Source organism: Bos javanicus, chromosome 18 (genome assembly GCF_032452875.1).
Source record: "Bos javanicus breed banteng chromosome 18, ARS-OSU_banteng_1.0, whole genome shotgun sequence".
Lineage (NCBI taxonomy): Eukaryota > Metazoa > Chordata > Mammalia > Artiodactyla > Bovidae > Bos > Bos javanicus.
This window is the reverse complement of record NC_083885.1, coordinates 52714321-52742264: the sequence shown is the minus strand read 5'-3', so window position 1 is coordinate 52742264 and position 27944 is coordinate 52714321. Positions and strand designations below refer to the sequence as shown.

Genomic DNA, 27944 nt, shown 5'->3' with positions numbered 1-27944 from the left:
GAGGCTTTGACATAGCTCTGTGGCTAAGAGTGCTGATGCGGTGAGGTCATGGCAGGCAGCTTCCCGTCTGTGAGATGGGACAGTTCTGGAACCCTCTGGGAGGAGAAGGATGAGAAAGGGGCCTGGCCTAAAGCGTTCCTGTATATGCTCAGGAGAGCCACCCACACCTGCTCCCTAGGGTGGCAGAGGAAGGAAGGCACGAGGTGGGGGCTCTGCTGAGTTTAAGTTAAACACCCATATGAATTTATTAAATCCAGACTGTGTTAAAGGGCGGCGGTCTGGGAGGAGGGGGGTTGGTGGGGGATCGAGGGACAAGATGACGGACGGCCGTGGGCGTCCCTCCGTGGGCCCCTGCCCCCTCCCCCGCCTGGCCCACCCCCCTCGGCAGTGCCACATCGGCTTCACCATGATTCCCAAAGGTGCTAGGCTGGCGGGGCGAGATGGCTAGAAACACAGAGGAACAGACGGACGGCACCTCCACAAATGATGGGTCCTGGCCTGCCCCGGCCCCTACGCCTCACGCTGGGCCCCGGCTGTGGGGGGCCTCCCGCCGCCCCGGCCCGATCTGTCCAGGGAAAGGGCAACGGGGATGGGGTGGCGAGGGGCCAGGGCGGCGGGGTGGTGGTCACCAGGAGCCTGGGCGGAGGAGGACCAGGAGTGACTAATCCCTTTTTTTGTCCTCTGCTGGCTTTGGAGGGGCTTCCTGGGGCTCACTGGCAGAGCTGGGCCCCTGAGGGGCCTGGGAGGGCGGGGATGTAGAGGCCTCCTCCCTGGCGGCTTCGGTGGTTGTGGTGGGGCTGGGGGCAGATGAGAGGGCCCCTGCTGCTGGCGGGGCCTCGGCCACAGGGGCAGCTGCAGTTGGGGCCTCGCCGCTCATGCCAAACTCGTTCACCCGCGTGGGGTCGACGCGGTAGATCCACCGTTGGTAGAGGTAGATGAAGAAGACCACATCTGGGGGAGGGGCGGGGGGGTGGCGTGAGGAACGGAGGCAGGGTCCACCCGGCCCCCAGCATGTGGCGGGTGGAGGAGTCGTCCTGCCCTGAGTGGGCTGAGCGCCCAGGCCGGGGCCCCTCCCTCAGACAGGGCCCCGCCCATGCCCAGCTCTGGTGAGAGCCTACGGGGGGGCTGCCAGCCAACCCACCCACCCACCGGGCCTCACCGTCCCGCAGGCAGCCGATCCGGTACATAACAGGCATCTTGATGACAAAGGCAAAAAGGTCATCGATGAAGGTGTTGAGGGCCTTGTAGGTGAGCATGCGCCAGGGCAGGTGGGCCACGGACTTGAGCTTGTAGTTGATGAAGAGCTGGGGTGTCATGGTGATGAAGCCTGTGGGGTGAGAAGGGGCACCTGTGAGCAGAGCAAAAGGGGATCCTGAGCCTCCACCCCAACTGCATTTCTGGCCTCTGTGCCTTCCTCTCGCTGCTCCAGTCGCACTGGCCTCCTTGCTACTTCCACAGCCCGGCACATCCTACCTCAGGGCCTTGCACTTGCTCTGCCTGCTGTCACCAGACCTTTGCATGGTTCCCTCCTGGGCATCTTTCAGGCCTTAGTTTATGTGTCATTTCCTCAGAGAGGTCCCCCCACCAGCTTCAATGCCCCCCGACTCTGACTCCTTCATACCACTCATCAGCTGCTCACCGTCTGCCTGTTCACTCTGTCAGCTCCCCTGGGGATGACGACTGAAATGCACTGTCCAGGGCTTCCTGGAAGCCCTCTCTGACCCCCAAATCAGACTAGGCAGCACTTTGCAGCTGCCCATGTGCCATCCCTGACCACCCCAAAGTATCCCTGTCTGGGGTTGTGTGAATCTCCCCAGACAGCACGGGGAGGGCAGGGCCAGGCCGATTTGCTCACTGTCGAGGCCCCAGCAAGGGGTTGAGAGCCGTGGCTGGATACCTGCCCAGACACCACGGGGGCTGTGCGCCTGGGGCCTGCTCACCAAAGGTCAGCAGGAAGCCATAGAGCATGCTGAGCACCCAGGAGTACCAGCCCTTGTGCTCCAGGTACAGGAGGCTGTAGACGGCATAGCAGCCCAGCAGCGGAAAGAGGATCCAGGACAGGTACCGGAACGCCATCTGCAGGGCACAGGGTGGGGCTGGGATGTGGCTCCTTGGGCCCCACTTGGCACCCTGGCTCCTTGCCTCCACCCACCCACACCTGGTTTGGCAGGCCAGCCTGGGGGAATTTCCAGGTAGCCCTGGGAACTCTGGACTCAGCCAGGAAGTCAATGTGGCAGACAGAGGACACTGGAGGGAATGACACAAGCCCTAAAGCAAGGGGCTGTCGGCCAACAGGCAGACATCCCAGCCCCGCACTGTGCAGAGCCGGGGCCCCCAGGAGCGAGCAGGTACCTGGAGAGCCCCCTGGGGCCCGCTGGGAAGGGGGACACTCACGTCGTCATACACTTTGGTCGAGGACTCAACGTATGTGGACTTGTCCTGGAAGGTCGGGCGGGGCAAGAGCCCTGCCACCTTGTGCTCCCGGTCCAGCTGCAGATAAGCAGGGAGGCTGCGGCCAGCTGCCGTGCTGGCTCCCGCCCTCCCCCCACCCTCGAGCCAGCTCCAGCCCCTGACCTTCCCCACTGCTCCCAGTTCCCCTGCCCCATGTGTGACCCGAAAAATCCCCTGGTGCGAAAATCCCCTTGGTCTTGGGAGTGCGGCAGGCACTGGGAATCCCCCGGGGCCAGCTCCAGGGTCTGGCTGGGCCGTGCGACCCCGCTCCCAACCTCGGGGGGCTCCCGCCGCAGTGTGGCAGCCCGGCCTTACCCGGACATCCATGACCTTGGTGATCTTCCAGAGGTCGATGAGGACCCCAATGAAGACGCTGACCTGGACCACGAAGTTGGTCTCGTTGTCCAGGATGTAGAGCAGGACCACGAAGGACTGGAAGACGCCGAAGAAGACGGAGCGCACGGACAGGCCCTCCAGGGACTGCCGGCTGTTCCAGAACTGGATATCTGTGCATGGGAAGGGGCGGGGGGCAGCCGGGGCGTGAGGAGCCGCCTGGGCCCTCCTGCAGCTCCCTCAAGCCCTGACCTCCTCAGACTCCCGGGACGGCAGTGGGTCTGCCAAGGGGGAAGGGGGCACACGACTCCCATTTCCCCTGAGAGTCAGCTCTGCGGGTGCCACCGAAGCCCCAGGCAGGCAGATCTCTGCAGTCCTCAGATTGGACACCCCCCACCCCAACCAGGGTCAGCCCCTAGATGGGCAGTGATGGCGAGACAGCAGCCATGCTCCAGGGCTCCTCACGCACTCAGTGCTCAGGGCCGCGGCATCCCTAAGGCCACACAGCCTGGCCTGGCAGAATCTACATGGAAGCTGGGTCTGTGTGACACCAGACCTGAGCTGTCCACCCTGGCGCTGTGGCGCCTCTGCCGGGTGGGAAAATCCAGCACGAGTACTCTCTCGGCCCACGGCCCCAAGGCCTTGAAGGAACCTGCCGGCACCACGCGTGGGGCGTGCACAAGGACCACGGGCTCTGCTCTCCAATGGAAGCTCCTTCCTGTGTCCCCCCAGGACCCCCGCCACCCTCCGTGGGGCCCAGCCCAGTCCCCCTGCGGGCCCCGTGGACCCAAGGATCATGGCAGTGCGGGACCCTGCTGGGCTGTGCACCCAACCCCTGCCAACAGAGGAGGCCGACTCAGCATGACGCAGGTCTTCCAAGGGAGAAGCCAGGTCCGTGGTCACACAGGCATGGTCTGGGTGCTGGCTGCCCACCCAGCTCTGATTCTGACTCCAGAGCCCCAGCACACCCAACAGACTCACGCCTCTCTTGTCAGACCATCAGACCCTCATAGGACCTCCCCCACCCAATCCTAACTAGGAAGAATGTGTCCAAAGACACACAGGGGTTCTGGCGGGGGTGCATGGATCTGAGTTCCGCTTCAGACCAGAGGCACCCTTCACACCCTTGCTCTGTGACCTTGGGCAAGTGACTCCCTCCCCTGTGCCTTCATTTCTGCTTAGGCAAAGAGGGACCCTGAGGGACCCAGCTCGCAGTCAGCAGGAGCATCTGCAAGTTGGTGCCTGGACCAGCATCCACCTCGGCTAACAGACTCCTCCCTACTGGAGTCAGCACCATTTACTGTTGGGTTTTGATGTTACAGTTCTTCAAAAAGTAACCCAGTCACAGCCGTGCCCTCTTAGTAATAATGATATCAATAGTACTCATTACTGCTGCCACCTTCAGAAGCTGCTGAGGGCCAGGCCTCCTTCAGGCCAGGGTCCTCCAGGGAAGGAAGAAGTAGCCAGCAGGGCCAGGAATATGAAGCGGGAGCTGGAGCAGGCTCCTGGATCCAAGTCCTGGCTGGGCCACTTGGGAGCTGTATGACCACGGGCAAGGAACCAACCTCTCTGATCCGTAAACGTGGGGTAATGATGCTGCCTCCTGGGCTCTGGCTGCGGGGCTTCCATGAGCTCACTGGCGAGGGTGCCCCCACAGTGCCTGGCAGGTGGCCAGGGCCCCTCAAACATGGCCATCACCCCTGTTGGCCTCTGGCACCTTGGGGCCCTCTGGGGACACGGCTGTCACTTTCCCACTCAGGTGGGCCCTGTCCGCACCCCCCGAGGGGTCTCCCCCAATGGGCAGCCTGCCGGGCAGGGCAGCAGGAGCAGCTATGGGGCTTCCCTGCTCCTGGCCTCGGAGTTCCCCAGCCCTGCTTCCTGGCGGTGCCGACCAGACCTTTGCCAGAACAGTGGGCCGGCCCCTCCCCCTGCGCCACGCCCGGCGGCCGGTAGTTTCTAGGCTGGGAGTTGCTGGCCGCTCCCTAGGCCTCTGGAGAGTGCGGCTGGCGGGCCCCATGCAGGGAGAGGGCCTGAGAGGAAGAGGGAGGGAGTGTACCCTACCCTCCCACACACACCCCCGTTCCCCTAGGCCCCCATGGCCTCTCACAGGGCCCTGGAGCCCATCCCTACCATTCTTGAAGGCCAGGAACTCAAAGACACTGTGGACGATGGACACGATGATGGTGAGTGCCAGCAGGTAGGGGTTGGTCTCCAGGAGGGCGACCTGGGGCGGGGTGGGGAGATGGCCATGAGCATCGCCGGGCCCCGGCTGGGGCTGACCGCAGCGCCTCCCCGTTAGCCAGCCCGTCTCTCCTTCCTCTGGCCTTGGGAGAGCCTGATGATATTCCTACAGACCTGACCCCGGGGCTTCCGGGGAGGGGGCGTGCTGGCCAGGAGGAGAGCAGGTCAGAAATAGGCAGATGGGCACAGAGAGGGTGGGCGAGGGATGCACGGAGAAGGAGGGGGGAAAATGGGGAGAGAAGAGAGATGGGGGGACAGCGATGGGGGCAGGCAGAGTAATAACTGAGAGAGTCGAAGTGAAGGACAGAAACCCAACACCAGAGACGGCCCCAGGCAAGCGCGGCCAAGACCCAACATGCCAGAGGCGGGCAGAGAAGGATGCTGCTCAAGGACACAGGGCAAGCGAGCAGAGACCTCGAGTCAGAGCCCAAAGGCAGGGCGGCAGGCCGTGGGGCAGAAGAGACAGGTCTAGACCCAGAGGGCTGGCCCCAGCAAACAGAAAAGCCAAGGCAAAGATGGCCATGGAAGCCTCAGAGGCAGGACCCCCAGTGTCAGCCAGGGCCATAGGCCGAATGCCTACTTCCTGCCCCCCACGGGGAGGGGCCCTGAGAGGTTGTGAAACTGTGGGCAAGAGAGCACCGGCCAGCAGCCCCCAGGCCAGCAGCTCGGTCCACTTCCCCTTCCCCTCCTGCAGCCAGGGAAGGCCCCACCCCTGCCGCACCTTCACCGAGTCCTGCTCCTCATCTGACTGCTCATACAGCTCGTCACCCAGGAAGTTCCAGGGCGACTTGGCGCTCTGGGCGGCGTAGAGCTGCCAGCGCCAGAGCGACAGTGGGCAGAAGGAGACGCGAAGCGGCAGGCTGGCCAGGCTCTCGTTGATGGGGTAGTAGTCCTTCTGCAGGTTCCAGTAGTCGTTGAAGTAGATGATGGGGTAGTAGTCACCACTCACAGCGTCGAACTTCACATCTGCAGACATGAGGGGCGAGGGTACTGCTCAGCCCGGGCTGGAGGCCACAGGCACCCACAGGGGTGGGGCGATTCCAGCCTCCGAGGACAAAGGAGTCAAATTCAGATGTTTGCAGGGACCCAATGGGGCCCCCTCGACAGACACTGGAGGACAGGGGACATTTCTGGGCTGTGCCAAGGAGTGGAAAGACTGCATGACCTCAGGGGGGCAGGCTAAGGGCAGGCTGGGCAGGCCCCAGCTGGAGGGACAGGTGCAGCTCAGCTCCAGACTCCGGCTGCCCCAAGGGCCACCGCGTGTCGGGATTTTGTAAGAGTCAGAAATCTGGCTTCCTAAGTGATGCTGCCTCCATTTCCAAGGTTGGCAACAGTGCACACCTTCTGAAGAAAGCTCGTGGGACAGATGAGACCGGTTTGGGCACACGGTGGTCAGCACTGGGGTCATCAGGGGTGCCGGAGGGAGAGAAAGGGGAGTGTCTAGAGGGTGGGGCGGGAAGCTTGGGAAGGGGGACACCTAGTTGGAGACGACAGGGAATACAGGGGTGGAGGGGGGGCCAGGAGATGAGGAAATGGCCTGTCAGGAGCCTGAGCAGGGCAGGACTCACACTGGTCTAGGGGAGGCGGCACGCTGCCCTTCACCCACGGCGTGTGATCGTCCACGATGTTGATGGTGATGTTGGGGTGCCAGTGGGAGATCACCTCCACGGGCCCATAGTCCTCGGCCCTCTGAGGGAAGACAGGAGGTGGGGGGCCTCAGGCAGCTGCTCGCTTCCTCCAGAGGACTCCCGTGACCATGACAATGGCAAAGAGCAACCACCACAGCGACCGCTGGCAGGGGGCCGGCCTCTAAACCCCACTGCCCTGGCTGTCCCCAGCCACCCGCTGGAGCACAACACGCAGGTCTGCCCATCTGGATGGGACAGCATGCTAGGCCGTGGGTGCAGCCTCCGTGCTCAGGGGCCACCCTCCCGCCTGGAACCATCTTGTGGAGAGGGAGACTCTTGGGGCCAGTTCACATCCTGGGCTGACGGGGAGTGTTCTTTCCAGAGCCACAGTATCAGCCAGTGCCTCCTCTGTGCCGGGCCGACCCTGGGCTCTGGGCCCGGCAACTTGGGTGTGAATCGCGGCCCTGCCATCTCCTGGCTGTGACACCTTGGCCCAGTCTGCCTGGGCCGGGACCCACCCAGCCGGCTGGTGAGAGGCTTCTGGGTGGGTCTGTGTACACTGAGCAGAGGGCCCTCCCCGCCACTGCCAGAGGTCGGCTGGAGCCTCGCCTGGAGCCCCCTGCTCCCTGAGAGCTAACTGCATCCTGACTCTGCTTCCAGTGAGGGAAACTGAGGCTCAGAGACATAAAGGCTCCCCCAGTGGCTCAGGGGTAGTGCAGGAGATGACTCCCCTGGGGTGCCTGCTGAGCTGGGAACTCGGGTCCAGACGGCGCCCCCAGGACCTGATGGCTCCGCTCGTGTTTACCTTGATCATTTCTGGGTCAGCTTCTGTCTCTCCCGTCAACAGGTTCTTGGTTTTCTGAAACCGCCGGCGCTTGTATTTGTTGATCACTGCAGGCAGGGAGGCCGGGAAAGGGGTGGACGTTGAGATGGGCTGGCACTCAGGGGACCCAGGCCCCAGGCCTCCACCCACTGACGGCTGCTCACCTGGCTGCCGGTTCCCACTCTTCCGCCCGCCAACCGAGAACAGAATCAACCAGAGAGCCTGCACTGCCTTCCACATCTTACCTGGCCTCGGGGTCCCCATCTTTATAGTCACAGTAGCATCCACCAAATTGTCCTGTCTTCCCTCTCCACAATTTGCTGCGTCCATTCCATCAGCCCACCCTGGGTGGACGTGCCCTCCAGCACATGCCAAACACCTTACTACTGCCTCCCCTCCTGGGCACCCCTCCAGCCCAGCCACAGCACCCCCTCCTGGCTGACCAGAGTCACCTCAGTACTGGCCTCCTGGTGGCCACTCTTGCTCCCTAAGATCCCCTCTGCCCAGGAAAGCCAGATTCTTTGTGACCAAGTATGCAATCGCATTATCCTTCTGCCTCAGAACCCTAGAGGGCTGTCCTGGGCAAGGCCCGAGAGGCTCACCACGGCCCCTTTGACGCTCAGCCTGCGCCACCTCCCTCCCTCACCCACCCCACTTCCTTCTCCTCAGATGTGCTGACCCTGGGCCTTCAGACGAGCTGCTGCGTCTCCCTGGCAGGGACCCATCAGGGTGGGAATCTTCCCGGTTGGCTCCTTCTCCCCTTCTAGCCCCTGGTTACATGGCCCTCTGCCCCCTCCACTGAAGGAGATTGCCCAGGCCTGCTCCTCGCCATTTCTGTTTCCTTCACAGCAGCCCATCACCACCCACTGGTCACCTGTGCACCAGCTTACTCATCTGCTGTCTGTCCCTTCAACCAGTCTACGAACTGTGGGGTTCGGCCCACCCTGGACTCTAGTATATCCCCCACTCTAGGCTGGGCCCACAGTGACGAGCAGCGGGGCTGACAAATGTAAACAGGTGGGCTGAGACAGTGCTGGAGAAGGCCAAGCGCCGCCAATGTGGAAAGTACTGTGGGGCTGAGTCCCTGGGCAGGAATGGACCTCACTTCCTCCTGCGGATGCCAGGTCAGCCATGGGCTCCCTGCCACCCTGCCCCCAACCCTGCCCAAACACGCCAGACAGACAGGGCTGGTGCTTGTTTACACTCTGTCGCCCCGCCTCCTCCTCAGCTCCTCTTCATGTTGGGACCTCATACGGCCCGACTGAGACTTCATCGCCCTCAGGGGCTAGGGAGACATGGGGAATTGGGAGAGGGAGCTAGCCAAAATTGGGGGCCCCTGGGGTCACACCCTGGCTCTGTCTCCCACAAGCTGGGGGCCATTGATAAGCTATGTCACCACCTTGGGCCTCGGTCCCCACTCTTGACAATGGGGATAAATTTCGCCTTTTCTGGGCAGGACCACTGGGAGGTGGCTCTCTGCTCTACAGAGCATAGCCAAGCAGAGCGTCCCGGCACAGTCACACTGACGCACGCCACAGGGTCCAGATCCCTCCCACCCGCTCCGAACTGGGGGCTTCTGGAGTCTATGAACGAGCTCACGCTCAAAAACTCTTCTGGCAAATGACTGAGGGTCTCAGCCCAGGAACAGCTGCTCCTATTGTCCCCATGAATATCATCCCAGCATTTCTATTATTACTAACGGGGAAGGCATTTGAGACCTAGGCCCCGCTTGTTGGGGGAAAGCAGGAAACGCCCAAGGGTGGACGTCCTGGGGAATGAATGCAGGGGCGTGCTCCACTGATCAGGTCCCTGTCACTGTCACTGGACATGCTCCACACCTGGGGGCTCCACACCGGCCCCAGAGAAGAGAGGCTTCTCCACTCGGGTGGAGAACATTCTGCAACTTGGTGGCAGCAGAGGGGATTATGATATGAGATGGAACTGCCTTCCGAAGGGTGAAAGAAGCTCCCGTTTTTAGGAGTTAAAGCTTCTAGAACTATACCCTGAGCACCGACAATGTGGCTCGCTGAAACGGAGATGTGTTATGAGTGCATAACACACACTGGACTTTGAAACGGAGCGCAGGAGAAAGACTAAGACATCCTGTTAATTTCTTATACTGATTACACACTGAAATGACAACACACTGACCTCAATAAAATTATTACTAACAATCATTTTTTCGTCTTTTTTTTTTAATGTGGGCACTAGATAACTTAAAATGAGCTCTGTGGCGGGTGCTGCATCTCTACGGGACAGCACTCAGCGAGTCCCGATTGCTGGTCCTTTGCGGAGGGGGCTTTTCCGGTCCCACACTCTCGTCCTATGCCCTGAAGTGGGCTGGCATGTCCCTCCGAGCCCCTGCTCTAAGAGGGCCCAGCTGTGAGGCAAGCCTGGTGACCCCGGCGGTTTCTCAGGTTCACAGGCTGCAGGCTCTACTTTGCAGAGCGCACCAATATCTGTCACACTGACCGTGAACATGACCTGGCCACACAGTGCCACAGATCACATTCACCAAAGACGAAACCGCAGAGGACACTGGCACTGAGCAGGGCTGCTGGGGGCAACTGGACAGGTGAGCAGCTGCCCACTGGGGTCACATTCGAGGGAACCTCTCAGGCATCAGGCACGTGTGACCAGACTTGCAGGGACACATTTGGGGGGGGGACGGGGGCTGCAGACCACACCCCCTCAGCCCACATCTTCGAGGACACGCGCCACCAAAGCCCGCCAGCCAGCCGGGTAGAACAGCCTGCAGAACACGGTCCACAGGCACACTTGCTTAGTCAGAACAGTGCTCAGCACACCCGGGGACTTTTCTGACTCAGCTCTGAGAACTGACAGAGTCACTAGTTTTTTGTTTCATCCAGTGTAGACGATTACAAAAATATTCTCATCCTTTGGGTTATTTTTATACCCAGAGAAGTAGGGAAAGACCTAACCATGCAAATTAAAGTGCATTTGTCGCTGTCCCACACAGAACAGCTGGAGGGATCTTAACCAAGTCCGCAGGCACAATAGAGTCACAGCGAGGGGCACACAGCGTTTACATGAAGGGATGGGGGCTTTGAGGGGTGGAAGGCAGGGGGTCTGTTCTCTAGATCTGCTGAAACTCAAGTGTGTCGAGAGAGCCCCATGACTGCCCATTAGGAGACAGTGGACTCAAGGACAAAAGACAAAGAGCAGACGAAAGAATGCCAATAATTCTTAACCTCACGGAAAAGAAGTTAGACTAGGAAGGGAAATAAACACAGACACTGCGTGGTTTAGATGGGAGGGAGAGTCACGAGCTCAAGATCATCTGAATGTTGAATTTGAATCTAATCAAATTACGTTCCTGAGTTGAGATTTCCTCTTCCAGAGTAGGAAGTCAAGAGACAATGTCTAGAACAGAAAAACCCAAAAATTACAGCATCACCTTGTTACTGGGAGCCTTGGAGATTAAGGAGCAGAAACAGCTAGAGCAGCTGCCAGTGGGGAGTGGAAACTGGGGGAGCCTGAGAGGGGGTGAGCAGGAGACAGATGGGTTTTGCTGTCTGGTTGAATTTACTTGAGTTTTAAACCATGTGCTCGTAAAAAGATTTAAAACAAAAACAAAATTTTAAGAAGAGGCCGTGGGCAGAGCAGCTTAGTTTCAGTACCAGGCTGTGTAAATGGCCACAGTTCTGAGCCCGGGCTTCTGAGGGCCACTGGCAGTCCTGGGGTTTGCTCACCAGATCAAGCTTCTCGGGGGGTGCACCTGGCACTTGGTGGACAGCCAGCAGGCTGAGAACGCGGCCAGTCCGCTGACGTGGCCCCACCAGCCTGCCTCATCAAGAGCAGCCCTACGCAGAGGCGTGTGTTGGGGGTGCGGGGGGAAAGAGGCTCGGAGTACAGCCATGCAGGACGCACCCAAACCCGCAGCCCGGAAGCCTCGCCCGGCCCCAAGGGAGGCCCCAGATGCCCACTGTGCAGCACTCGCTCCAGAAGCAGCTGACGTGGATGACTGGAGATCACACTGGATGCAACCGACGGCCAAGGGCCTTCCGGTTTCCCTCTGCTCACTCGATCCAGCTAGCATTTGCCCACAGACTACTCTGGACCCTCTGGTCTGCCAGGCCCGGCACTACGCACAGCCGGCCCACCCTCCCCTTCTGTGAACACCAACTCCTCCCCCTCCAAAGGCCCTTTCTCCATCTGCTCTAAGCAGATTCTTCTCCTGCCTATCCATGGGTGTCCAGAGACAAGTAGGGTACGTGGGGTTTGAGTCCAGCCATACCAGCCGGGCTCCAGGGCGCAGAGGAACTTACTTCGAGACATGTGGACTGTGGCGAGCCGGCGGTACAGCGCCTTCTGCCGAGGGTCTGGGTGGAAGCCACTCTTGGTGAAGTAGACGTGGATGTAGATAGAGCCGTTCTGCTGGACACTCTGCAAGGTGGGTGCATAGGGACAAGGAGACAGTGACGCCCCTGATGATGCCCACCCATACACCCATGTCCTGAGTGCTCAGGGCGGGCAGTGTAGCTGAGGGGTTGAGGCCACACACTGGAGTTAGACTCCAATTCAAAACCGGGCTCCAGCACACAATAGCTGTGTGGCTCACCGAACCTCAGGGCCCACTTGCAGGACACAGATGGTCAGCATGGAGAGCACAGCAGGCGCGTAAGGAGTACCCGGGGCCACTGAGCACAGTCACTCGAGCCCAGAGGACGAGCTCAATAAACACCAGCGGCCCAAATTCATTAAACAGTAAAACAATGAAGGTCAGACCCTGCTCTGACACTTCGAATGCCCGATCCAGCGAGTCCACATCCACACAACGCACGGAAACCTCAGGCAGTGGGGCATATTATTATCCCGTTTTCCAGATGTGGTGACTGAGGCTCACGTGGAGAGGCTACAGACAGTGAGTAAGTGGATCTGTCCGAACCCAGTCTGTGGGCTCCCCCAGGGCCCTGCCTCTCACCGTGTGTGTCCTCCCTGGGTCCTTCACCACTGTTCTCATGCCCCCTCCCTGCCCGCCCTTCCCCCCAACTGAAGCAGGGCGGCCAAGGCCTCACTGGAGCCTCTCTGTCTGACCTTCATGGGGAGCTGGGAGTCACTTGGCCGCTCTCTGTCCTCAACTTTTGTCTTTTAAGTCCACCCCTGTGCTAACCATGTTTTTTATTTCTTTTTCTTTTCATGTTTTTTATATTTTATGCTGTTTTCACATCTGGTGGTGGAGAGACTGCTCCTCCCAGGGCTAGCTGATTCCTGGAGATAATAAACAACTGCTTTCGAAGACACCTTTAAAATGCAAACCAAGAAGCCCAAGTCCACACCCGCAACAAGCCCTTTTTGACTCTCATACCCCAGGCTGCACTGAATCACCCAGGGCAGGCACCAGACAACTAGAGACCACCCCTCCAGCCCAGAGCCTACACATTGACCAAGCTGGCCAGTCCTAAGCTGTTTCCCCACCTGGCCTGCCTTTCCTCAGGAAACCTCAATGGAGGGAGGGTTCGGCCAAGGCCTCCCCTTGCCCCTTTGAAGAGCTCCTGCCCAAACCTGGCACTTTCGCATGTGGCCCTGCATGGTGTGGTGGGCCCCCTCCTTCCAGGAAATGTAAGTAGTAAATTCTTCTTCCAATGGCACTGGCTTCTCTGTGTCGCTGCTCAGTCACCTCCTTAAATCAACATCAGGAACAACTTGGACACCCTCCCATCACAAAGCTGGGAAGGAGGGTGAGCTCCAAGTCCTTGGGAGCAGCCTTCACTGCCTGGCTTCCTGCCCCGCAGCCCTCCTGGGATCTTGCGGAGGGGTCTAGGGGCTGGACGTGAAGTCTCCGCGGGAGCCGCCCCTCCCACAGCCTGGGCTGTCCTGCCTGCCTCAGAAGGCCTGCATCGCCCCGCTACCTCCAGCTGCTGACAGACCGAGCCAGAGCCAGACACGGCACCCACACCCCCTCCTCCCTAGGAGGCTGAGGAGACCTGATGGGGAAGCATGAGTGAGGGAAGCTCCAGAGAGACGGCAACACTCACAGAGCCATCAACTTCACAGACGCTTCAACAGTCACGGGCTCTGCACACAGCGCACTGCTGGGTAGAGCGGGGAACACAGCAGTGACCAAGATGGTCCTGGCCTTACCGTGACAGGGTTCACAGTTCCATGCGGAAAGAGATCCGTATTCAGGTAGTGACCATCCCCCTCCAGAGTTGGCAAGGCTTGGGTGGGGGAACCCAAAGAGGGCTCTGCCTGAGCCTGGTGTCAGGGAGAGCTTCCTGGAGGAGGTGGGATCAGCACCTGCGGCTGTCACAGAGCTCACAGTCAGACAGCCTGAGTTCAAAACTGTCACTGGCTGTGTGACCCTGGGCGTGGCCTCTCTGTACCTAATCTTCCTCATTAGTCAAATGGAAAGAAAAGTTCCCACTGCCTTGGGCGGTTCCCTTCAGTCAGCCTAGTCTGCTGCCCAGGATGCAGTGAGCACTTAATCAACACCAACTGTATTTTTCAAACCAGGCTGCCTAACTGGACACCTCCAGGGACGATTACTAATCTTTCACTGGTTTAAAACACAGATCACAACGCTGAAAGCAGGTGGGAGGCCAATTCCAACTCCATCTGCCTGGAGAGGTGGCGGGGGACGAGGCCCAGAGACCTTGGGGAGTTGCCTGTGCTCAACAGCGTGTGAACTGAGGGCAGAGCCAGGCTTGGAACCCGGACTCCCAACTGCCGGCCTGGGAGCTGGTTCAAGGAAACGCCCTGGGTGCTGGCCCAGCAGCCGGGAAGCCAGAAACCAGAAGCCATCCCCACCTGTGGAATGTCGAGCTCAGCAAAGTGCTCGTAGCAGCCATCGGAGTTCTCGCCACTAGTCCAGTCGCCGTATACGAGGTCCTGCTGCTCCCAGAAAAGCGCCGACGTGGCGTTGAAGTCTGTAAAGTGCTCGTGCTCGGAGATGTACACGTGCAGGTTCTGTTGGGAGGGGAAGCGGGGGGTCAGCCAGGGCTGCTCATAGGAGCCTCTGAAGTTGACAGATTAAAGAGCAGAAGAGGAGCTGTCATCACAGTAATATGAACAACATGGGGTGGGGAGAGTTAGTGAGGAAAAGCGTGGCCGCTGGTAGAATAAATCTCTTTTTCCTCATACCCTACCATGTCTGTCCTGGTCTGAGCCTATGGCGTCTAAGAAGGAAGGTGTGCGTGCTCAGTCCTGTCCGACTCTTTTGCGACCCCATGGACTGTAGCCCGCGAGGCCCCTCTGTCCATGGGATTTTCCAGGCAAGAATACTGGAGTGGGTTGCCACTGCCTTCTCCAGGAGACTCTTCCCAACCCAGGAATCCACCTTGAGTCTTAACAATGGTCAGTCTGCCGATTAGAATTTGGGGTTAGAAAGGATCCGAACCTCCCTGCATTATGTTCCCTCTCAGCCTCTCATGGGCTTCTTCATCAGAATTCCCATGGATAAAGCCCAGTCAAGGTGTGCAGGAGTGTCGGCCAGCTATTGAGAACCCAGGGATGCTGCAGACGCAGCATCGGAACCCCCTCCCTTCTCACGTCCCCATGGCCTTCTCTCTCCAGAAACTGGAAGTCCCCTGATAAGAACCAGCTGGACGGTGGTAACCCTGCTGGCCAGAATTCCAAGAAATCTGGCATCCCAGTGCTCTGGAGAACCACAAACGTGGGAGAAGCCAAGACTGTTGCCCAAACCCGAAAGAATTTCCTTGTTCCTCGTAATGTCACTTGAGTGACTCAGGTTTCATAGGCTGAAGATGAACCTAGAGTCTTTTGACTCCAGACCCGTTCACAGACCTGCCTGTGACCAGGGACGGCATCTGTGCTGACTGCCTGTGTCACTCCCCCTCCCTCCCCTACCCCTCCTCTCCCGGGTCTGGCCTCCCAGCCAGCGGTTACCATTAAAGTGTCTTTGGGGAACAGGTTGCGGCTGGCGACGCGCGGGGCTCCTCCGGGGCCCGCCTGGTCCTGAGGGGCCGGCCCTCGGCGGAACCAGCTGCTGATGGCCCAGATGATGAAGATCCTGAGAAGGCAAGCAGGGAAGGTGGTGAGTCCTTTTCTTTCCAATGTGGCCACTCCTAACCTGACTCAGCACCTGCTGGGGCCTGACTGGGGGTCTGATCAGGGAGGGGGGTGTCCCTAAGAAGGAAGTTGCAGGGCTGCTGAGAAGACCAGATGCCCCCAAAGGCCATGCCTTGGGACAGACCCCAGATGCTTTTGTCTGCCAGTGGGGAGGCCTGGCGCTGACTCCCACCGGGAGTCTGGTGGCCACAGGTCGCAGGGGCTCAGACCCTCGAAACCTCAGAACTTGGACACCTCATGTCCCAGTCCCCTGGAATCCCAAAGCGTGAGAACCTTGGAATCTGGAATCCCAGCATTTTGGAGGCACAGACATTGGATGAGCAACGTCTCAGAACTTCAAGTCAGCTGAAAACGGGACGAGCAGATAGCAAGGAATCGTGAGTCCCTAGTTTTAGTACCACTGGGCTAGGTTAAGCAGACCAACTCTCCGTTGGAAACTAGCTGGAGGAGTTATGTAGGGAATTCCCCGGCAGTCCAGTGGTTAGCACTCTGCGCTTTCACTGCTGAGGGTGTGGGTTCAATCCCTGGCTAGGGATCTAAGATCCTACAAGCCTTGTTGCAAGGCCAAAAAAAATATACATATATAGTAAGAAAATACCAACATTAGTTTTGGGTATATAATTACAAGTCTTAATATAGCAATATATTCTCTATATTCTTCATATATTCTTACATATAATTTTTATACATAATACATGTAAATATATATTCTCTTTATTCATTTTTATTAAAGTATAGTTGTGTAGACATATTCTTTTTTTCTTAGTTAAAACAAATACATTAGAGTCATTTTCTCAATTTACAAAATTGAATAAACATAATATGCAACCTTTGAGTTGAAAATGAAGCAGAGGTATTTCCAGGATACACTTTTAAAGGAGAAAGGTGAGGGGAAGGAAATATATAGAGTTACCCATCCATATTGTGTAATATACGCAAAAACCCCACAGAAAATCTGAACTGGAGGAAAGAGAAATGCAAGTTGGTGTCTAATGGGGACAGTTTCAGATGGGGAAGATGAAAAAGTTTTGGAGAAGTTTGGCAATAATGGCTGCACAGTAATGTGAATGTACTTAACGCCACAGAACTGTACCCCTAAAAATGGTTTAAAATGGTAAATTTTGTGTTATATACATTTTTTGCTGCAATAAAAAGAAAAGAAAAATCCCAACAATCTGTAATGCACCTTTATGCCATCATAAAAGCAAAGACAAGTATAACGTACAAATCAACTTTAAAACGGACCCCCCTTGCTTTGGGGGAATAGGGAAGACCTGGGGTAAGCAAAAACAGAACAAAATGCCTCAAAACACAATACTGTCTTTAAAAACATTCAGCGCAGAGGCTTCCCTGGTGGCTCAGTGGTAAAGACTCCACCTACCAATGCAGGAGTCATGGGTTCCATCCCTGGTCTGGGAAGATCCCACATGCCGAGGAACAACTAACTCTGTATGCCACAAAAACCAAACCTGTGCTCTAAAGCCCAGGAACCGCGACTACTGAAGCCAGCAAGCCCCGGAGCCCACGCTCTGCAACAAGAGAAGCCACCGCAATGAAAAGCCTGCACGCTGCAATGACGAGCAGCCCTGGCTCGCTGCAACTAGATAGAAACCCACGCAGCAAGAGGATCGCCACCAACATAGTAATGATGAATGCTGGCTACCATGAGGTGATTTTTAGTTTCTTCTTTATGCTTTGCTTTTTGAATATTTTTTAATGAACAAAATAAAAGCCCCACAATAAAACTATAGCAAACTGCTAGTTTTCTCCCAATATTCATCTTCCCCTTCTCCATCAGAAAGAAAACTCCTAAATTTTAACGGACCTCTTGGCTACTTGGAATAAGACTACAAGTCTAGCATTTCAGCTAGGTTTAGACACATGGTGAAGTCCTGGCCAGTAAAATGTAAAAACAGTATGTTATACGAGTATCTTAAAGAGACAGAGCATCCCATCTTTATTTCTTCTTCCCTCCTGGAATGTGGACATGATGGCCGTATCCTCAGCAGCGATTTTAGGCCACGAGGATAAAAGGCAAAATCCAGGAATGAACAAAGAGCAGGAAGGAATCTGGGATGCAGAACACTGCATAACCCTGGTCTGCCCAAGTCCAGAACAGTACATGAGACGGAGGAAAAGTTCTATTGTGTTAATTCAGGTCTCTCATATACATGCAGCTCTGTAATTACTGAATGAGACAAGGACTTATTGATCACAGGTGTGAAAAGCCATACAGTTGCCCGTTGAACAACAAAGTTTGAACACACAAATCTTTTTCAGTAGTAAATACTACAGAACTACCCAATCCATGGATGGTTGAACCTGTGGATGTGGAACCACAAATATGGAGGAGACGCCGGCACAGAAGGCCAACTATAAGCTATACGTGGATACACAGCATAGGCACCCCTGATCCCCACGTTGTTCAACTGTGTAGCAGAGACTGTGTTCGGCTGTGTGGCAGAAAGGTTAAGTGCTCAGCCTCTAAGCTGCAATATCTGCATCCAAAGTCCAGCTCCGCTACTTCCTGACTGTGAGACCTCAGGCAGGACTCAACCTCTCCAGGCCTCCATTTCCTCAACAGTTAAAATGGGGACAACAATACTACCTACCACGTAGGGTTATTTGTAAGCATTAGATGCACTGATATATACACGCACACACACATGATACATACATCATCTAGAATGGAGCCTGGTACCGACAGTAAATGTTTTAGACGTGTCAGCTATTACCGCTACTTTCATCATAGGAAAAAAGGCATACAACAAACTCTGAACTGGAAAAACACTACAAGGGAATTCTAGTGTGCGTGGGTACCTCCCTGCTGAGCCCCAAACCACACTGAAGGGCAGGATCAGGCGCAGGGACTTGCCTCTGCCTGTACAAGGCACACAGCCCTGGGGTCTCGGGGGCCACGGCTCAGCTGAGCCATCCGCTGCTGCCCCAGGAGGTCCCTGATGCACAGGGCTGGGGAAGGTCTGACACTGGTGATCTCCAGGGACCCCCTCCACTTCCGAGAGAGGCTCTCATTTTAGTAAATATGCCAAGAAAGGGTGTGGGAGCAAGGACATCCACAGGCAGCTCTGCCCTGACTTAGTACGTGGCCGGCAGGGGGCCCACCCACTCTGGGCTTCTGGGCCCCTGTGTCTAAGACGTGGCAGGCCGGACCAAACTTTCTGCAGGATTCCAGATCCCCAATTCCCTCCAGTGTGCACCATCTGCTCATCACGGGCCCTCTCGGATGCAGCCCACGGATGCAGCCCACCATCCCCACCTCCCAGACGAAGAGGCCCAGCCTGAGGATACCAGTGCTGGCCTCACCTACTGCTTTTCAACTTACTGGAGTGAGCAAATAAAAGAGACTTCCCTCCCACCTCAAGCAGGCAGTCTATCAATACATTCACAGAAAAAAATTGTAAATATATAAAAAAGCATATAAAACCGCCCTCCCATCCCACCCCCAACTCCAGGTAACCATTGGTATAGTTGCAGGAGGCACTGAAAACCATGGACTCTACCCTCTACTCCCCCAAAAGGCCACTCTCACAATCTGCTCCATGCTTCAGAGAGTTCACAGGCCCCTGAGCACAAAGCCTGAAGCCCATCTAAGAACTCCGGATGGAGAAGGTCCCCGGGCACCCACGGGGACTGCTTCTTGGTGCTGCCTGGTTCTAGGGAAGGAAATGAGCCTACACCGTGTTGTATGAAGAACGCCTATCTGAAGGAAGCTCTGTTATGTACTGATGTGGAGAGGTTTCTGAGGTATATTGTTAATGAGAAAAATCAAGGTGCAGAACTGTGTAAAATAGGCTACCTCTTATGTAAAAATGAAGGGAAAGATAAAAATAATCTTTATTCCTAGGTGCCTGAAGCATGAAAAGAAGAAACTGATATATAAGATAAGAAGATTCTAACTCCATACTGGGCATCCCAGTTGGCACTAGTGGTAAAGAACCCGCCTGCCAATGCAGGAGATGTAAGAGATGTGGGTTCGATCCCTGGGTTGGGAAGATCCCCTGGAGAAGGGAATGGCAACCCACTCCAGTGTTCCTGCCTGGAGAATCCCATGGACAGAGGAGCCTGGTGGGCTATGGTCCATAGAGTTGCTATTGGACATGGGGACAAGGGGACAGGAGAGAGTAAATGGGGAAGAGAAGGGAGGGGCTCCACGGATGAAAAAACCCACCCGGGAGATTCCTTTCCCCCCGCCCACGTCCTCCCAGAGGTTCCCCAGGGCTTGGTCAGATGCTGGCCTTCCAGAAGGCAGGTCCTGTCCTCCTGGCACCTGGGATGGTCATATGAATCCGCAGGCAAAAGGATGACCACCAGCCAGGTTTGCAAGGATGGCCCGTATGGCTCCACTTACAGGAGGCACCCAGAGCAGTCAGCTCCATAGAGACAGAAGGTGCTGCAGAGTGGTGGTGGCCGGGGCTAAAGCAGGTGCAGGAGAGACAGGAGTCAGTATTTCATGGGTACAGAGCTTCAGACTGTGTGTGTGCTCAATCCTGTCCAACTCTTTGTGACCCCATGGACTGTAGCCCGCTAGGCTCCTCCATGGGAAGAAATTTTCCAGGCAAGAATACTGGAAAAGAAAGTGAAAGTGAAATCGCTCAGTCGTGTCCGACCCTTTGCGATCCCATGGACTGTAGCCTACGAGGTTCCTCCATCCATGGAATTTTCCAGGCAAGAGTACTGCAGTGGGTTGCCATTTCCTTCTCCGGGGGATCTTCCCAACCCAGGGATCAAATCTGGGTCTCCTGCATTGCAAGCAGATGCTTTTACTGTCTGAGCCACAAACCCATGTCTCTTGCGCCTCCAGCACTGGCAGGCAGATTCTTTACCACTGAGCCACCTGGGAAGCCCACAGAGTTTCAGTTTGAGGAAGATGACAAAGTTCTGCAAATAGATGGTCTGATGGTTGCACGACAGTATCAATATACCAAATGCCACTGAATGGTACACTTAAGGATAGTTAAATGGGACCTCCCTGGCGGTCCAGAGGTTACCACACTGGGATTCCAATGCAGGGGGCCCGGGTTCCATCCCTGGTCGGGGAACTAAGATTTCACGTGCCTTGCAGTGCGGCCAAAATAAAAAAAGTTAAAATGCTAAATTTTATGTAATGCAAATGTTGCGGCTGAACTGTGTCCGCACCCCACCCCACCCCACGTTCACGTGCTGCAGCCCTAACCCTCGGTATCTCAGTGCCAGTATGGGCAGACGGGGCCTTTGAAGAGCTGATTAAGGCCGAGTGAGGTCATTATTCAGGGTGGGCCCCAATCCCACAAGACTGCCCACACACGAAGGGCAGATTAGGACACAGACACGCAGGCAGAGCAAAGACCTGGTGAAGGCACAGGAAGACGGCCAGCCACGAGCCGAGGAGAGAGGCCTCAGAGGGGACGAGACTGCCTGACACCTCGATCTCAAGACTTCCAGCCTCCAGGATCATGGACAAATAGAAAGGGTCTCCATCAATACAGATGGTGGCCATTCTCCGTGATTCTTTCCTTTTTTTTCTTTAAATTTTGTTTGTTTGGTCGTACCATGAGGCTTGCGGGCTCTTAGTTCCCTGACCAGGGACTGAACTCCCACCCCTGGCAGCAGAAGCGCAGAGTCCTAACCACTGCACTGCCAGAGGACTCCCTCTTTATGCTTTCCTTATTTGAGCTTTTGTCAATGAACAACACCGAAGCCGCATCCACTCACCTAAACAGCACGCCCTTGATGACCTGCCAGGCGTTGGGTGCTGGCTGGGGAGGTGGGTTCTGGGGCTGGGTCTCTGCCGGCGGGTCCCTCCCGACGCTGCCATTGCTGGTCACCTGCGGGGACACAGGCCAGAGTGAGGACGGAGGACGCGTCCTGATGCACTGAGGCTGTCGCAGGCGCCACTGCGTGCTGAGGCTCAGCAAAGGCGGAGCGCAGAGCGGGTGCCTGGCCCAGCCTGGGAGTCAGGGAGCAGTCCTGGAGAAGTAGATGCCAGAGCTGAGCCCTAAATTATAACCAGTTGGCCGGCGCAGGGGAGGCAATGAGGGAAGCAGCAGGTAGACATGTGAAGGTGAGAGAGACAGTCTGATTCTAAGGACGGGCCAGTGCTCCAGGGGCCAGGACACTCCCAGGATTCGAAATGCCCACCGGGGACAGTGCAGAAAGGGGTCACGCAGGAGGTGTCAGGTTGTGCAAGGCTGGGGTTGATCGGAAAGCTCCTTCCCTATGCAAACAAGTCTCGATGTCTCCTCCGTGGCCAGCCCGGTGGGGGGCGCCCTCTTTCCAAGGGCTCCGGATCCAGCAAGTGAGACAGACACAGAGAAACACAACCACAGTCGGAGCGTGAGGCAGGCGGATGTGCGTGACCTGTACATGGCTCAGACTGCCTGTGAGGCCGGAACCAGGAACATCTCCACCTGGCAGGCGGGCAAACGAGGCTCGGGGAGCCTAAGCCACCATGTGTCTGGGTCACTCAGGAAGGATGACGGCAGGATGACAGAGGGGTGGGCAGGCCAGGCAGGGCTGCCCAAAGGCAGAGTCTTCACTTAGAAACAGAAGCTCAGGGACTTCCCTGCTGGTCCAGTGGTTAAGAATCCTCCTTGCAATGCAAGGGACACCGGTTCAATCCCTGATCCTGGAAGACGCCACATGCCCAGGAGCAACTAAAGCCTGAGTGCCCTCGAGCCCGAGCTCTGCAACAAGAGCAGCCACTACAGTGAGATGCCCTCACACTGCAACTGAAGAGAAGCCCCTGCTCATCACAACTGGAGAGAACCCGCGAGCAGCAACCAAGACCCGGCACCGCCAAAACTAAATTTTTTAAAAAGGAAATAGAGACAGACAGAGAAGCTCAGAAGCAGAGTGTCATGATGTCAGAGTGGAAGGGCCTGAGATAGGGAAATTCTTGCCGCCCCTGTCTTTGCACCTGCTAGCTCCCCTGTCTTGCCCTATTCCCTCCCGACAGCTGTTCCCTCACCCACCAGCTTTTGAGAACACGACCAGGACTGTCTCGATCACTTTTAGGTGGGAGCACTGCCCCGCCCAGCATTGGCAGAGAGCAGGGGCTCAATAAACACCTGGAAAATCAACAAATGCTGCCTTAAGGGCCCGCCCTGAACACCCAAGCCACTCAAGTCTACCTGTTCCTGGGCCCCTCCAGTTCTCTCCCTCCCACCCCAAAGCTGCTCCTCTGCCTTCGGTCAGCTGCAAATGCCCCTGAGAGCGGAAGACAGAGGCCCCCCGCCAGCCAGATGAGGCTGCCACGAGGCCAAGGCCAGTGTTTGTTAAATGCATCACTTGCCATTTCCGGTCCCCTTCACCAGTGAGAGTACTCTCCTTTCACCTCCCGAAATGGGGGCGGCACCCAGCAGTGGGGTCAAAGGTGGAGGCTCTGGAGTCCAGGAGACCCAGGCTGCAGTCTGGTCCCACAATTCCCGGCTGTGAGATCTTGGGCGTGTCGCTTCCCCTCACTGACACTTCACCTCTCTGACCCAGGGGCCAGGCTGTGATAATATCATACATTTAGGGCAGAAAAGATTTCTTTCGCGTGTCAAAAGAAGTTACCTCCCAAACACCAGGCCCAGTGCTGGGCGGTGGGGTCGGTGCTGCCCATACAGCTCTGGGACCTGCCCTCCTGGAGCTCGGGGTCTAGAGGGAAGCAGGCCGGCAGAAAAGTAAACAGGATAATTAACAATGGTAAACGGGGATGTGTTCCGGAGGAAACAAGCAGAGGGGGTGATGACAAAGGGGTGGCCGGCTAGTCGAGGAGGCCTCCTGAGGAGCTGTCTTTGCCGTTTGGGTGAAGGGCATCTGAGGGAGAGAAAAGGTGTGGGCAAAGGCTTGGCCAAGGGGCGGGGGAGGTCAAACAGGCACAGAACTTCATGCAGAGTTCAGGGCTAGCCTTGCTCCTGGCGACACAGGGTGGGGGTTGGGAAAAGGGGGCAAGGATTTCCAGCAGGTCTGAGCTGATTCCGGGTCAAGAAAAGGAAGCTTGAATGACTTCAATATTTGATTTAAATATTGGTTTGAACCAACATCTGGCTGGCTTCCCAGGTGACGCCAGTGGTAAAGAACCCACCTGCCAGCACAGGAGACACAAGAGACACGGGTTCAATCTCTGGGTTGGGACGATCTCCTGGAGTAGCAAATGGCAACCCATTCTAGTATTCTTTCCCAGAAAATCCCATGGACAGAGGAGCCACGGGGCTGCAGAGTCAGACACTGAGCACCTTAGCGCCCGGCTGGCTCCCAGGTCTGTTATCCTACCCGTGATGGTGGACAAGCTGGCCTGGAAACCCTCCCAGGGCAATGCAAAGGGAAACCAAATCACTAGGATGGCTGTGATCAAAAGGAGGGATGAGCACGAGCGCTGGTGAGGATGTGGAGAAACTGGAAGAGCCGTACGCTGCTGGTGGGAGACGCAGAGCTGCTGCTTTGAAAAATCCGGCAGATACTTAAAAGCTAAGTATGCTCCCAACCAAGCCAGCAATCCCACTCCGAGGTCTCTGCCCGAGAGAATTCAGAACATGCGTCCATACAAAAGTTTATATGCAAATGTTCATAGCAGTGTTATACATAAAACTAGAAGCAACCCACAAACGAGTCTTTTGATGGGTGACCTGTGCTGGATCGGCACAATGGAATACTACTGAGCCATAAAAAAGGACCCCTGCTGGGGCGAGATCATGCAGAAGGGCACCAGGGAGTGTTCTGAGACCACACTGGAGCAGTGGCTGCACCGCACAACTGCAGGAAGGCAGACAGCTTCTGAACTCCACACTGACCACAGGTGTCTAAATTACACCTTAGTGAAAAGGTAGCCCTCTCGCAGCTCCCACTCCTCTCACAGTAAAGCCAAAGCTGTCACCGTGGCCCTCTGAGGCCTGGCATGATCCTCCACGCCCGTCTTCTCTCACCCGCCTCCCCTCAGTCACCAGTTCCAGACAGGCCAGCCTCCCCACTGTTCCCTCGTCACCCCAGGCCTCTTCTGCCTCAGGGCCTTTGCACTGGCTGTTCTCTTCATCTGAAGGGCTTCCCCCCACTGTCTGTGTGACTCCCTCCACATCTCCAGTAGGTCTTTATTCAAACGTCGCCTCCTCAGAAAGCCCTTCCCAGACCACTGCATTTAAGTTACAACCCTCTTACCCAACCCTCACTTCGTATGTTCCTCCCCAGCTGTAGTTCTGGCCATGGCACTTATCACCACCTGAGCCACTGTATGTTTTTCTTATATGTGTTCTTATCTGTATACACTCTCTTATTTCTCTTATTCACTGTCCCTGTCCCTAACTCCACTCCACCCCCCAGTCCTCAACAATACATGGGCTCCAAGAGCGCAGGGCCTCTGTTTGTTCCCAGCCGATCCCCAGTATCAGCATGGGGACTAACAAGCAGCGGAGACTCAACCCACATCAGCTGAAGGGATGATTATTAGAGCTGTGGGCTGGTGTCTGAGGCCCTGGCTGAAGGAGGGGCAGGCTGCCTGGGGCAGATCGCTGAGGGCCCGCCCAGGAGCCAGGCGAGGGTGGCAGCAGAGGCTGAGGGCACAGCAGTGACTAAGACATAGTTCCTGCTCTGGGACCCACGTGCCCAGTCTCACACCATCCCCAGAACACCCAGGAAGGGCCCCAGGAAGCAGCGGAGGCCCTGAGACCAGGCTGGGGCTGGGAGGAACTCAGGGCATCCTCTTTGACTGCCTGGCACTGGGAATTCCACCTCAGCCCGGCCTCTGCCTCAAGATCCATTCATCCCACAGGTGCCGAGCGGCTGCTTACTCCTGAGCTGGGTGGGCGGTGCTGGGGACACAGCGCTGACCAAGGCAGTTCCCGTTCTGTCCTCCAGGGGCTCCCAGTCCACTGGAGGAGACGGAGTGACAACCCAGAGTGGGCAGGGCTGGCACCGGGCAGCCCAGGGACAGTGGGAGCCCTGACCCAGTCTGACAGGGTCAGAGAGGCTCCTCGGGGAGAGAATGCCTGAGATATCCAGGACTAATAAGGATCAGTCAGGTAAAGACGGGAGAAACACGTGCAAAGGCTGGAACAGAGAGTGAGGCATGTGCCTCGTTTCACAGTAAGGGCTTCACAGTGGCTGATGCTCCTCCTGTCCAGGGACTCAGGCAGGGACAATTTTGCCTCCTTCCCCCTGCCACTCCCTCCAGGGGACACTTAGCAACATCTGGAGATGTTTTTGGTTGTCACAATGGGCGAGGGACGTGTGTGTTACTGACACCCAACGTGTAGAGGCCAGTGATGCTGCTAAACATCATACAACACAGGACGGCGCCCACCATGAAGAACTGTCCAACCCCAAATGTCAACAGTGCTGAGGCTGAGAAACCCCAGTCGAGTCTGAGGGGGAAAAAGGCAGATCACGCAACGCCTCGGTCTGCCAAAGAATCTGTACTTAATCCTGAAAGCAAAGGGATAAATCTTGAAAGATTCTGGATAGAAGTCAGACAAGAGATCTTGCGGGGGGTGGAGTGGGGGCGGGTTTCTGTAAGCTCAAGGCAAACAGGGCACACTGAGCCCTAGTCTCCCTGAACACTGCCCCAGGCAACAATCAATAGAAACTCAGAGAAGGAAAGGCCTTCTTTCAGTGAGACTGGGAAGCTCCTGAAGACAGGGACAAACACTTCCTAGGACTACCCTTGGGGCCAGGCCCTGGTTGAAGATGCTGAAAAGATCCAGACCAGGAAGGTTGGCTCTGTCATACAAATTGCACCCTCAAGTCCTCCCCAGGTGGTATTATTTGCCCCTCCTCCATTCTAAAGGAGATCAGCCCTGGGTGTTCTTTGGAAGGAATGATGCTAAAGCTGAAACTCCAGTACTTTGGCCACCTCATGCGAAGAGTTGACTCACTGGAAGAGACTCTGATGCTGGGAGGGATTGGGGGCAGGAGGAGAAGGGGACGACAGAGGATGAGACGGCTGGGTGGCATCACTGACTCGATGAACGTGAGTTTGCATGGACATGAGTTTGAGTGAACCCCGGGAGATGGTGATGGACAGGGAGGCCTTGTGTGCTGTGATTCATGGGGTCGCAAAGAGTCGGACACGACTGAGCGACTGAACTGATCTGAACTGGGTTCCCTCAGTCCCTGACATAGATTTTTTGTCACCACCCCTGTCACTGCAGGGTTATACTTCTTTATACTCCTGTCTTCTCTCTCACTCCCCTGATGAAGGGACATGGTTAGAGCCACTCTCGTGGCTAGGAAAAGAGAGAGCAGGGCTCTCACAGGGCTGGCCCTCCTGCCCAACCCCTTCATTTACCACTGGAGAAATGAAAGGGGGAAAGGAACTTGCCCAAGGTCACACCCAGAGTCAGCTTCAGATCTGTTCTCTTCTCACAACCTGCGCTCCTCTCCCCTGTACTGCCTCCCACGTGTCAGTGACATCCCAGTGGGTGGGTCGTTAGAACCTCTGCTGTCACTCCATCGACTCCCTGAACATCTCAAGGGTGGCTGCCTGAACTAGTATGTTCTACAGCTTGTTTAGCTGAAGTGGCAATGGGTCAAAAGTCAGTGCCAGGATTAATTTCCCCATAGGACTCATATACGCTGAAAGTAAACCCATCTCAGTCTCGACCACCCCGCTTCAGCAACGGCGGGTAAGTTCTACAGGGAACATATCCCAAATCTAACCGAGGTGACCTCTAAGCGCCTTAGTCTGTTCCTCGGAGTCTTGTCTGTAAAATGGGTCTGTCAGTCTCCACAGCGCGTGCCTTTCACCACGATGATAACCTGACTTCCCCAGAGTTAGAAAACTCCAAAATAATCAATCACTGCCCACAGCTAGAGCACGCCGTGAACCCCAGCCCACTCTAGGAAGGTCCGGAAGCCTGGAACCGCGGAATCGGGAACCCTGGGAGCCTGGGTACAAGTCTGCGCCCCTCCGCGCCCCTGTCTCGTCGGCTCGAGCAGCGAGCTTGGTGGCCGCCCGGCGCGAGTATGCAGGGGACCCGGCGCGCAACAGGGCCCCGCTCCCCGCACTGTCCGGCCTCCCAGGCTGCCGGCCCCGCCTGGGCCCGGTATTCAAGGTCCCTCTGGGCAAGGACCCCTCAGAGCACAGGATTCTGTGAAAACAGGCAGGACACGCCCCGTGGGAGGCCCCCCGGGTGGGGAAGAACCCCTCAGGCCCCTCTCGGCCTCCGTACCTGACCGGAGCTGCCTCCCCCGGCCGCCACTACGGCGCTGCCAGCCCCGTCCGCCTCCTGCGCCGCCGCCATCTTCCCGCTCCGGGTCCCCGCCCCCGCCGCCAGGACCGCCCCGTCCCGGACGGCTCCAGCGCGATCGCGCGAGATTTCACGTTTGCCCGACCCGCCGGCCACCGTATCTATCTCTCAAGTGGGCCTCAGCCGCGCCTCTCGGAAGCCTCTTCCGGCTATGAAAGGGCCAATCGAGCCACCGTACCCTAGTGCTGCCTAGTC

The 27944-nt window shown here is 56.7% G+C and overlaps 1 protein-coding gene across 1 annotated transcript; it reads right to left on the bottom strand.

Moving 5' to 3' along the window:
- Positions 1-216: 216 nt before the first annotated feature.
- On the bottom strand, positions 217-27777 carry CLPTM1 (CLPTM1 regulator of GABA type A receptor forward trafficking). Its single transcript, XM_061388614.1, has 14 exons — positions 27672-27777; positions 21241-21353; positions 15346-15469; positions 14248-14406; positions 11766-11883; positions 7459-7544; positions 6594-6714; positions 5747-5991; positions 4915-5008; positions 2767-2957; positions 2395-2490; positions 1941-2076; positions 1160-1327; positions 217-951 (listed from the first exon to the last, which is right to left on the bottom strand). The coding sequence occupies exons 1-14, from the start codon at positions 27741-27743 to the stop codon at positions 662-664; spliced, it is 2013 nt and encodes a 670-aa protein (XP_061244598.1). The 5' UTR covers positions 27744-27777; the 3' UTR covers positions 217-661.
- Positions 27778-27944: the final 167 nt, after the last annotated feature.